A 13,039-nucleotide genomic window follows, 5' to 3' on the forward strand; every position below is an offset into this window, starting at 1 on the left:
TCCAGGTTTCCATTTCTTTCACTCTAAAAGGAGGAGACTGGGTTAGGTGATCTCGAAAATTCTATGATTCAATCTGAGAGATACTTTTGTGTTGTGGGTAAATAAGACTGAGGAAGAACAGAATGGAAAACTAGACACCGGGAGTGGTGGTTTCTTTAGCTCCAAATATATGAGGACATTAAGAATGTCTCACTTTACAGCATATCATTGAAATTCCTTATTTTAGTTCTCCTGTCCCTCAAACCTAAGGGGGCTTTATTCTATGAGACATAGTATTTTTATACTGCATATATAACATTTTATAAGTACAAGTCAACTAGTAATTAAGACAAACAAATGACTATACAAAGGACATTAGCAGTAATCCATTGCAAGGGAAAGAGATGCTTTCCAATCTCATTGGGAAATTTGCTGGGTTCTTAACCATGACCTCCCTTCAGCCACTCTATGGTCCAGCCAAATCACCCTTCTTACTGTATCTCACACACATTTCATATCCTCACTCTGTACCTTTGCTTAGGAGGTTCTCCCAAATCTGGAATGTGTTCCCTCTTCAACTCTGCCTCTTAGGATCCCTATTTTCCTTCCAAGTTCAGATCAGTCCATCGTAATAACAGCAGCTAGTATTTATATAGCACTTTAAAGTTTGAAAAGCAATGTATGATCTCATTCAATCCTGAAAACAACCCTGGAGGTGGGTGCTTTTGTTGTCCCCACCTTACAGATGAGGAAACTGAGGCTGTAGAAGTTAAGTGACTTGCTTAGGGTCACAAAGTTGGAAAGCCTCTGAGGCTGGATTAGAACTTCAGTCTTCCTGACGCCAGGTCCAATGCTCTATCCACTGAGCCACCTATAGTTTTTCCCAATCCTGCTAGCTGCTAGTGAATCCTCCTTCCATTCACTTTCTATTTGTTTATATATGTATATGTTTTGTAAATATTTACATAAGTACATAATTCTCTTTTCCCTCCCTTGCTCCTTGACAAACAATGTCAGTTCCTTAAAGACAGGGGCTGGCTCTATCTTTGTATCCTCATTGCTAGGAATAGTGGCTGGTGCATAATGATGATACATAATGGTGCATAAATGGTTGTTGATTGACTGACTGATTAGAAAGGGAAGTAGAAGACCTGGGTTCTGGTTCTGTCTCTACCATTATCTCGGGCAAATCAGTGTAGCTTCTCTCAGAATAACATTTGTTCTCCTTGCCTGATAGGGATATTGTGGAGAAACTACTTTATAAGCCTAAAATGCTGGGGAAAGGCCAATGTTTACTCTTCACAATTCTCTCTTTTTAGCCACTCCTTCAAAGATTGGAGGGCAGGTTCAAATTCTATGAGGTCTCTGTGGGTGTCTTCCCACCCCCACCCTCCCTCCACTTCACCCCCAGTTGTTTCTGATACCTCTCTTCCCAAATTATTTCATTTTCTTATCTGTACTTATGTGTCTTCCTAGTAGAAAGAAAGGCACTTGAAAGAGGACTCTTTTTTTTTGTCTTTGCATCCCCAGCACCTATCACAGTGCTTTGCATACAGTAGGTGCTTAGTAAATGTTTGTTGAATTGGATGATAGATGGTTCAGCTTTAAGAAAATCCAACATAAAAATGCAGAAGTTACAAATGAGATCAATTAGAGGTGATTATTGGCTTTAGAAAGAACTAGAAATTATTATTGGTTACTATTATTACAATATATTTGTATTCCCTAAAGTAGGAGAGATGGTGGAGTGGAATTGATAGAGAAGAGCTGGCCTCTGAGCAGTCATATCCTTCCTTTGATGTATACTGGGTGAGTCAGTTGTAGGCACTGATTATCTCTAAGACTATATGTGACAGAGAGGGCTCCCCCCTCCTTCCACCTCTGCCATTGCAATAGCAATGTGCCTAATAAATGTTTCATAAATATTTATAGACTGAATGCAGAGGATTAGTAACTAAAACACACACACACACACACACACACACACACACACACACACAAAAGCATTTATTAAGTACCTACTCTTTGCCAGACACTGCTAAGCATAGTACAAATATTACATCATTTGATCCTCAAAGCAACCCTGGCAGATAGGTGCTGTTCTGATCCCCATTTTACAGTAGAGTAAACAGAGACAGACAGAGCTTAAGTGAATTACCCAGAATCATAGAGCCAGTAAGTATTTGAGGCCAGATTTGTATGCTGGTTTTCCTGGTTCCAGGCTCAAGGCTCTATCTGCTGTACCACCTAGCCACCTTCATGTGTTACCTTTCAAAGGCACATTGAAAAAACAACAGATTCTACCTATAGAAATTGTATTTATATACAAATAACCAGAAATAAATCCGCTGCATAAATGGGAAGTACAACTACACTATGTGTTTTCTTCCTATCTTTTTTTGTTGTTGTTGTTAAGTCAATGTCTGAGTGCTCTTTCCAGAAGACAGTATTCAAACTTTATGGAGGAACTCATACTGTGAGCTCTTTCTTTCTCATGAAGTTTAGATTTCGCTAACTAGAAGCATATGCCCTTTGGAAATTAAACATAAAAGGTTTTCCATTTGACCTTCAAAAATAAACCCCACTTTTTGGTTGTAGACGGTCCAAAATGTCTGCAATGCACAGACATTCCCACCAGGGGGCAGAGCACCCCAGGTCTTCAGAGCAGTTATGTCCCTGTAACTTGCAAATGTACAGCCAGGAATGAAGTTATCTTTAGCTACAGTAGGAAAAGCTGCAGCATAGGAGGAGTCAGGCTAGAGCTCTGAGTGTTCTAGGCAGAATCCAATGTTGTGTTTTATTGGACTCTATGTACCGGCAGTAATATGATTTCAAATGGGCTACACAGCTCCTAGAAATTCACAGAAACCATTGTCCCATATAAATGTAAAAACTAATAATGTATAGGACATATCTGAGCCACATGCATTTCTAAGCAGATATAGCACAATTAAAAAAAAAAACCCAAAACCTTATGGGTGTTTCTCCTTGTGCGTACATCTTCTGGGTTCATCTGGATCACATTATGGAAAGAATCATAGTTGTTTCACTGCACATTTCCATATTGTATTAGAATAGAAAGGTTGCTTAGGATTTGAAACAGACTATTGTTAATTTAAAAAACAACAACAACAATTTTTGTTCACTCAAATGACGGTTTCTGGAGAGAAGAAATTAGCTTATGATGGAAGACCAGGTCCATTTCTTTCTGTTATTGATGAATTCCTCTTTCTCCCAGAAGTCTCTTCTCATTTACGTACCACGGACACTTTCTCAGCTAAACTCCTTGAAAAAGTTTCTACATGTGCTACTTCCACTATTTCTCCCCTCACTCCTCGATCCTTTAGAATCTAGCGTCCAATCATCGCTCAAATGAAATTAAGCTCCAAGGATACCAATGATCTTTTAATTATCAAATCTATCAGTCTTTTCTCAGACCTACTCCTTCAACTATCTGCTGCATTTGAAACCGGTGACAACCTTCTGCTGAATACTGTCTCCTCTCTGAGTTTCCTGATGCTATTCTCTCCTGGTTTGCCTTCTACCTCATCTGATAAATTGTTCTCCATCTCCTTTCTGTTCTCCTCATCCACAACACACAACCCAACTATGAATGCTCCCCAATATTATTTCCTAGACCCTCTTTTTCAGTTTATACTCTCTCTATTGGTAACCTCATCAGATCCTATGGATTTAACTATCAGGCATATGCAGACAACTCCCAGATATATAAATATTTAGATTCACACAGTCGATAAACAATAATTAAGTGCCTACTATGTGCCAGGCACTGTGTTAGTTACTGGGGATACAAATACAGGGAAAAAAGAAGGTCCCTGCCCTCAAGGAGCTTGTAATCTAATTCATGAAGGCAATACACAAAAGGAAGTCAAAAAGGGGTAGGGACCGTGAGAAAGTACCTAAAGTGGGGCATGATGAAGTAGAGAAATCTAAAGAAGTACGAAAGAGCACAGAGCCAGGTGGGAAATGAAGAGATGGCCAGCCTCAGTCCCCTCCTTAAATGGAAGTTTCGGAGTTCATGGCTTTGTCCTCTAAGTAGAGGGGCAGAAAGTACTGATCAGGTGTGAGTACCAAGGCTGATTGCGTCTGGCAGGATGATGAGATTCTCAGTGACTGGAGAAGTCCAAAGAAGTCCAAAAGAATGAAGAGCTGGATGGGAAATAAAGAGATGGCTTGGACAGATTTAATCTAGACCTCTCTATAGATGACCTGTCTATCTGTCACCCCTGGGTGTGTGGGGTGTTCAAGGACTAGCACCTCTGGTGTGAGAGCTGTTCATCCACCTTTGGTGTCTACCTGGCACTTAACTCTCACCTGTAGCTCCAGGAAGCTGTAGCACGTGCAGTAGCTGCATTCAGGTGAAACCATGGCTAAACCAGACTGAGGGACTCAAATCCATCAATGAATTAAGGGGATGTCTAACTCCAGCATGTGAAGACCTCTCTTCTACATGAGAACAATTTGCTCCAACAGCCAGGAAGGCGGCTGAAGCAGGTGCTAGGGAGCACTTACAGCTTGGTCAGACATCAAAGACACAAAGGTCATCCACTGCATCCATTGCTAGTTGTCCCGACTTTTGTCCTGCCACTGGACTTAGATGACTCTGGCAGAGAGAGTGAGATTGCTGACTTTGTGCAACTCTACCTCACTTAATCCAAGCCATGAACGAGTCAAGATATCAAGCCTCCCTTGCCCCCCAATGTCATTGGTCGTCTTCAAAAGTGAAGGACAGGCAACACAACATCCCTTGCCTCAGTCTCTCCTGTGAGCTTCAGTCCCACATAACAAAGTGAACGTCCTGGAGACATCATAAAATCAACATGTCTAAAACTGAGCTCATTATCTTTTCCCTTAAATCCTCTCCTCTTCTGAACTTCCCTCTTTCTATCAAAGGCATCGTTGCCTTCTTTCTGGTCTCCCTGGTTTTTAATCTTGGCATTCTCCTGGGCTCCTCACCTCCCTCAGCCTATATGTCTAATCAGTTGCCAAACCTTTGTTTCTACCTTCACAACATGCCTCACATCTGACTTCTCTCCACTTGCACAGCTGCCACCTTGGTTCTTGCTCTTATCAGACTTACCCAGATTATTGCCACAAGTTCCTAATTGTTCTCTCTGCCTCAATTCTCTCACTAATCCAGTCCATCCTACTCAATGCTTCCAAAATAACTTTCTTTCCTTAAGCACAGATCTGACCATGACTCCCATCTTCAACTCATTCTAGTGGCTTCCTATCACATCTGAATAAAATATAAAACTTCTCTGTTCAGCTTTTGAAGCTTTACACAACTTGGTCCTAACAGATTTTTCTACACTCAGTAGGCTTTACTTCCCCTCCAGTCCTCTGAGATCAAACTGGCTGTCCCTCTGTTTCACACACATAGCACGCCATCTTCTGACTTTGCACTGGTTGTCTTCCATGCCTGGAATATACTCCCTCTTTTTTTTTTTTTGTGAGGCAATTGAGGCTAAGTGACTTGCCCAGGGTCACACAGCTAGTAAGTGTCAAGTGTCTTGTCCAAGACTGGATTTGAACTCAGGTTCTCCTGACTCCAGTGCCAGTGCTCTATCCACTGTGCCACCTACCTGCCCCGATACACTCCCTCTTTAGTCTTGCCTTGGAGTCCCTCTCTTCCTTTAAGATGTGGCTCAAGCACCATTTTCTGTGAGATGTCTACAACTGCTAGTATCCTTCTTCCCAAACTACCTTGAATTTAATTACTTTGTAAATGTTTATTCACTTTAATTTGATGCTGTATATATTTCCACATGTATTTATCTTCTGCATTGGAGTGTAAGATCCTTGTGAGTAGAGCCTGTTTCACTCTTTGTTTGTGCTTATATATCTAGACTTTCACCCAAGTATCAGTTTTTTGGTTTGCTGCTTCATATGGAAAAAGAGAGACTCTGGATTGTCAGAGAGAATGCTGAGTGTGAGACTCTGATAACCTGTATGAGGAGGGAGTTGGTACAAGAATCTCTTTGGGGAGCAACATGTGTGGTTCCAATTATTTTTCCAAAGAGACGTGTGGAAAGGCTTTGAAGTCACAGACTTGTGGCAGAAGCCAGCTCCTCAACATGGCCCTAATTTCTAGCTTCTCTCCTTAATAGACTCTGGAGAATTTTCCCTTGTGTGAGACCAGTGATTCTCTCTTGGTTTGAGATGAAATCCCATTTCACTCCCAGACAAGAGCTCATTTATTCTTGTGTATTTTTGTTACATTCTAGTCTATAAAACTCCTTTGGTTTATCTTTGCTGTTTGCTTAGGTAAATGGGTTTATTCACTATTTGTAAGTAGTAATAATGTGTGTGTGTGTGTGTGTGTGTGTGTGTGTGTGAGCAGCACTTGAAGGGAAGGAATCAAACTGGTGAAAATTTAAGCTAAGGTCTAACAAACAAGGAAACAACTTTCACTCTCAACCAGGCTCATACCTCCAAACCAGCAATGTTTAAGGGGTAAAAGAGATATAATTCTAGCATGATACCGCTCTTGGAGATAGGTGAAGGAAATAGGAAGCACCCAGCAATGGCCCTTCTCTTGTTCCCCTCAAGGTGGAAACCAGTCTTCTTTCAGTGAGGTAGGCTAGATTCCATATTTCTATTCATGCCATTTGCCTGCAAACCACATTTAGAAAATCGATGGGCACATATACTTAGGATACAAACATCTCACATTTGTATCTCCAGCACAGTGACTGGAAGAGAGTAGTTGTTTAATAAATACTTGATTATAGAATCAATCCAAAGGATAAACTAGGTCTGAACAAATTCTTAATCAGTTTTGGGAAGAGTGAAGTACTTTGATCTTCGGATGAAATTGGGTGATGACACAATGGAAGCATTTGGGGATAGTTTTGGTTTAATCAGACACACTCCTGGGCCTGTGTATGCACATATGTATGCGTGTGTGTGTGACCACACAGAAACACACACACACACATACACACACACACACATACACACACACACACACACACACACACACACACACACACACACATACACACACACACACACACAAGTAAGTCTGGAAGCTGGGATTCCAGCAATTGCTTTTGGGAACTTCCTGGCTTAGAAACATCTTAAAGAGGTGGACCCTGGAGAGGGTTCTGGGAAAATGGTAGAGTAGTCAGAAAATTCCAAGCTCTCCAGATTTCCTCCACAAACAAGACAAAATAACGCCTCAGGGTGAACCTAGAGCAGCAAAAATAAACAAGACTTGGGGCAGAACAGCGGTCCTCCTGGTACAACTGGAGATCAGAAGAAAGATCCCAGGAAGCAGGTTCAGCCAGAGTGAAGGGTAAACACCTCCAGGCTAGCTCTACTGAAACAGCAAGCAGTGAGCCCTGGGGGTAGCTGGGTTTGACCTCAGCCACAGGAATTTTCATCTCCTGGACAGTGTGGGGAGTCAGCTTCTAAGCGGGGGAAGATTTAAGGAGCCTGTGCTGACAAGGGATGCCAGGTCCAGCTGTGCTGCTGAGACACGGTCCTGGGCGATAAGGAACCGGCATACATCTGGTTAGTGCAGAAGCAGTGAGGCAGGAACGCTGCTGGCTGAGCTCTTGGTGTCAGTTCCAGGCCAGAGAGGAGAACTGAAGGTCATAGCCACTGGAGGGTCCTCAGGGATCCAAGAGCATTTCCAGCATAGTGTGTCTGGGGGCCCTAGCTGTGGCTTGGAGGGGGAAAGGGGTGCAGAGGTTGGGCCCAGGACAAAGCTCAAAAAATAACAGCAAGAAGCACCCGAGGCTAGAGGCAACATCCCCCACACCCCAGGATTAGAGGTGATAATGATAACAAGCTGCTAAAAATGTTTTTCAAAATTGATCAGGCAAAAGAGAAAGAATCCAACCACAAATAGATGCTGAGAATAGAGAAGACTGGGGTTCATCTTCAGAGGAGAATACTGAAGCAAAAAAGCCTCTTCTACCCCCAAAGAATAACGTCAAGTGGTCACCTGCCTCAAATGAATTCATAGAACTCAAAGATTTCAAAAATCAGATAAGAGAGATTGAGGAAATTTTTTTTAAAGTAAGAACAATCCAAGAAAAACAAGAAGATTATGAAAAGAAAGTCAACCAACTGGAAAAGGTGATCTAGAACCTTAAGGAAGAAAACAACTCCTTGAAAATGAGAATTGGGCAAGGAGAAACCAGCAAAGTTATGTGACCAAGAAATAATAAAACAAAATATAAAGAATTTTTTAAAAGATCAGAATGTGAAACATCTTATAAGAAAAATAACTTATCTGGAAAACAGATCAAGAAGAGAAAGCATAAGAATGACTGGGCTACCTGAAAGGTATGATCAAAAAAGGAATCTTGATACAATAATACAAGAAATAATTAAATTGTCCTGAAATGTTAGAACAAGAGGGAAAAGTAGAAATAGACAAAAATCCAATGATCACCATCTGAAAGAGCTCCTCAGAGGAAAACCTACAGTAATATCATAGCCAAATTCCAAAATCCCCAGATTAAGGAGAAAATATTGCAAGCAACATGAAAAAAACAATTCAAATATGGCACAGCCACAATTAGAATTATACAATACGTAGCAGCGGCTACACTGAAAGACCACAGGTCTTGGAACACTATATATCAAAGAGTAAAAGAACTAGGGTTATGGCCAAAATATCAAACCCAGCAAACATAAATATAATCCTGAATGGAAAAAATGGACATTCAATGAATTGACAGACTTTCAGGATTTTACTGCCAAAAGACCAGAACTTAATAGAAAATTTGACATACAAGATCCAAGAGAAATAAAAGGTAAACATCAAAAACTAATTACAAGGCACTCAATAAGGACAAATTTCATGGAAATGTAAACCATATGTCTAAGATTGCTGGGTAGTTCAAAAGAAAGAGTGGGGTAGAGCTAAGTACAATGTGTTTCTAAAAAGCAAAATGGAAAAGGTAAAAAGAATAATTACCTCATACAAATGAGGTGTGAAAGGAAGAACTGATATAGAGGAATAGATGGGGAAACAGGGCTGGTACTTCTGGAATCCTACTCTCGTTCGGAATGGGTTAAAGAGGGAGCAATACATTCATATCTAGAAGGGCATAAAAGTCTTCTAAATTCAGAAAGAAATAAGAGGGTAAGGGGACACGGTGGAGAGAGATGAGAAGGGAGAGACTGGGGGGGTAGGTTAAGGAATAGGGCAAGGTAGCAGGCAGAAGTAAAGTAGAGGTGTGAGGAGGCATAGGAATAGGGTAAGAAGGATAGTGAGGAAAATAGGAGGAAAAGAGACAATTAATTTTACTTTAGAAGATGAATGGGATGAATTCACCTATAAAATGGAAACTGATAGCAGATTAAGAATTTGAATTCAACAATATGTTGCTTTTAGGAAATGCTACAAAAATGAGAGATACACATAAACATAAAATAAAGGTCAGGAGTAGAATTTATTATGTAAAGAAAAAGGATAGTAATCATGATTTCAGACAAAGTTAAAGCTAAAATCAGATTTAATCAAAAGAGAAAACAGGGAAACTACACTGTCAGTCATATTAATCAATAGTTTCAGACCATATAAAATAACTAGACAGGATAAAAACTATGAGATTATACCTGCCAAAACAGACACAGGAATAATGTGAGTATAAACACAAAACACCTTTCATAAAAAGTTAGATCTAAATAACTGAAGTAATATTTATTTTGCATGGTAGGTAAAGCTAATATCATTTTTAAAATGACAATTTTGTATAACTAATCTATTTATATAATGCCATCCCAATTAAATTACTATCTTACTGAGTCAGAAAAAATAGTAACAGGGTTCATTTGGAAGAGCAGAGGGTCAGGAGCTTCAAGGAAACCAGGAAAAAAAGATGTGAAGGAACTAGATTCAGTAGTATCAGACCTTAAACCATATTATAAGGTAAGAGCAGTGTTAAGTATAAAATGGTTAATTTTGATTATTTTAAATTAAAAATTTCCTGTATAAATAAAACCTATGTAGCCAAGAATAGAGGGAATGCAGAAAAATGGGAAAAACCCTCACAGACAATCTCCCAGATAGAATGTGATTGGGTTAGAGTATTGTTGTGGTACAGGAAACAATGAGCTAGAAAAATATGGAAAGATTTGGACTTACGAAGGAAGAAGTTATCCACGTTGAGAGAAACAGATTTCAGATGGAAATACACATAATATGGTCTTACATATATGCATTTGAGTATATATGTGTATGTTTATGGATATCTATGTATATGTGTGTATATATGTGCATATATATATATATGTATATATATATAATATATATCTACACACATTAAAATATATCCATGTTAATTGTAGCCTTTGGTGGGGTAGGGGGTAGAGGAAGGGGAAAAAAATAAAGTAAAAAGTACACAGCAGAGGACAAAAGGAAACATATAAATAAAGATGGACAGCTTTGAAAATAATTTGTAATGTTCATTCTATAGGTTTTCTTGAAATGGAAATTCATTGCTTTATACTGAATCCTCTCATGTTTTGCTGTGTACATGGCAGTGGTTTTTTCTTTTCTTTTCTTTTCTTTTTCTTTTCTTATTTTAAGTTTAAAATAAATTTTAGAAATTAAAAAGAGGCAGAGATGAAGTAGAGAGCAAGGGGTACATGGGATGACATGGAAGCGAGCCCCGGCAGAGTACTACGCTCCCTCCCTTTCACTGATCAGGTGATAAAATTGTGAACTTAGAGAAGTAAAAAGAGTTGGAGCTCTTACCAGCTTACATTGTAGTGTCCCCCAGCAGCACTGTCTGAGGACACAATCAAATCAATAAATCAAGAGCTGAGAGACACAGAACCAATTAGACACACTGAGGAAAGGCAGATCTGGGACTCTACAGGGCATCAACTCTCAGAGCTCAAGAGGGGAACATCTAAGGGGAACTTCATGAGGATTCCACAAAGGGAGAAAAGGATTTCCAATGATCAGGCTCTGCAACTCTACCCTTTGGCCAGGTGAGCTAAGTCTTAGCCCACTTTTCCCAGGGACCTTGTGTGTGAAAGAAGAGAGTGTGCCCCAGTTTAAGGGGACATTTTTGTTACAATTGTTGTTGCTATACCTATTTCATAAGAACTTTCTAAAAACTAATTAAGTCTGGCTAGCTAATTGATAATCACTGGGAAGCCCATCAGTTGGGGCAGCTTGTGAGCAACACTACTAGAAAAACTCCAGCTCATCAAGGTTGCCCCTAGAAACCTGAAGGAAGAAATAATCATTGCTCTCTGGGAAGCCAAGCTTTGAGGCCAATGGGGCTGAGCCTTGAGGGGTTCTGACATGTGGGAAAACTGCAGTTGTTGTGTAAACAAAGGCTACTGCTTAACAGTAGCTGAAAATAAGCTTCCTCTACTCAGAAACTTTGGCTACCTTCATTCCAACTCAACACTAATGAGCTATCCTAAATAAAACTGATTATTTGGATAACTGAAGCATCTCCTACTAAGGAAAAAAAATTAACTACTTTTGATGGTGTTTTCTCCTAATGTTACACAGTTTATCGTAGGCATAAGTCACATGCAGACCATACCAAACCTCCTCTGAATTTCCTGGGATCATTGTTATGAAAACTGATGATTGCTCTATAATAAAATGATGGGAGGGATTGTGGGGACAGAAGACCTGCCCTGAGTCCTGTCCCTGACACACACTGGCTGGCTGTGTAAGCTTAGTAAAATCACTGAACCCCTTAGGGTCCCAGGAAGGGCTCTTAGGGTTCATAAGTTGCTCTGAAGGTGCTGATCTGTGTTGGTGGAGAGAGTTTTTCCCCAGGAGCTAAAAAAAAAGGTAGAGAATGATTTCCCCTGACATTAAGAAGCTACAGGATACCATGCTTTTTTTGAAGTCTTGTATTACTTTTCTAATCTTTTTCTGTCTCCGAGTAGCATTTCTCACTGCTTGCTCCTGCCAGCATATCTGGTAACTACCCTTTGCCCCTTACTATTATTAGGCTGACACTCAGGATCATAGAGTCTCTTTATAGTTTAGATACTAGAACTTTATTAATATATAAAAAATCTTGCCAAAAATCAACAGGCTATCCAAACCCCACAATCTTGTACATCTCCAATAACCATAAATGTTCATAATAAACAATGAAAAAGTCTTACAAACATAATTGAATTTATCATCTTTCAAGAATAAGAGTAACTTTATTAAATTGTAAAAAGCAATTTTTGCAAATTCTAATATTTTATAGTATATTTAATGAATAGTATTGGTGAGTAAAAAATTATTAGCCTATTGTGGGTTTTTATAAATAAAATAAATACCAAATAATATCCTGCAAAGAAATTGACACTGAAATGCCACAGACTGAATATGTTTACTAAGGTTAATTCATGGTAATTTTCAAAGCAAACTCTTTTAACCAGAAGAAATGATTTCAACTACAATAATGTATACATCACAACGAAATAAAGTTATCAAAGAAAACCTTGGAACTCTGGAAATGTGGAACACATTTAACAGAGGCAAAATTATAAAAAATAAAGATGTTTTGTTGGAAATTTAAAAAATACATTGCTTTGCTCTAGAAGCAACTCATCTGTAGAGCCCCACCACTTCCATGCTCTGCAACAGGCAAGTCAACAGTCAGTCAAGTGAAGAGAGCATAGCCCTTTTTGCATTCCATATGCCCAACCCCCAAGCCATATTTCATGTTTGTTTATATTTTCTATACCAGCCAGCTTCAGCTTTGCTCAATGAGTGTCAGTGGACGACAACAGAACCATCATCCTTTTACAAAGACACCTTAAACTCTAAGCTGTTTTCCTGGGAAGTTCCAAGGTACAAAGTTCTTAGGTCACACTTTATTCAGCTTTGTAACAATCAGCACTCTCACTGTCTGATCAAATGCGCTGCAGACACAGAGACCCCTCTTATCTGGGCTCCAATCCAGGCTGGAAATGGGCTGTGTTGACAGGGTTACATTCTGGAGCAGACTTACTGAACCTGCTACTCCCATCTCCACTCCTTCAGAATCTTTCTTGGAACGCTGAGCAGGGTATTCACTGAAAAAAACCCAAAGTGATAAAGAAT

The 13,039-nt window shown here is 39.6% G+C and overlaps 1 protein-coding gene across 1 annotated transcript in view; it reads right to left on the bottom strand.

The window, feature by feature from the left end:
- Positions 1 to 11,974: 11,974 nt before the first annotated feature.
- DNAAF10 (dynein axonemal assembly factor 10) overlaps positions 11,975 to 13,039 on the bottom strand; it is a 43,032-nt gene continuing 41,967 nt past the window's right edge. The window contains exon 8 of the mRNA XM_020985410.2: positions 11,975 to 13,011. Coding sequence (XP_020841069.1) covers positions 12,804 to 13,011 — 208 coding nt within the window. The 3' untranslated portion in view covers positions 11,975 to 12,803. The remainder of the gene's footprint in view (positions 13,012 to 13,039) is intronic.

The sequence above is a fragment of the Phascolarctos cinereus genome, unplaced genomic scaffold, assembly GCF_003287225.1.
Source record: "Phascolarctos cinereus isolate Bilbo 61053 unplaced genomic scaffold, phaCin_HiC Scaffold_2;HRSCAF=192, whole genome shotgun sequence".
NCBI classification, from domain to species: Eukaryota; Metazoa; Chordata; class Mammalia; order Diprotodontia; family Phascolarctidae; genus Phascolarctos; species Phascolarctos cinereus.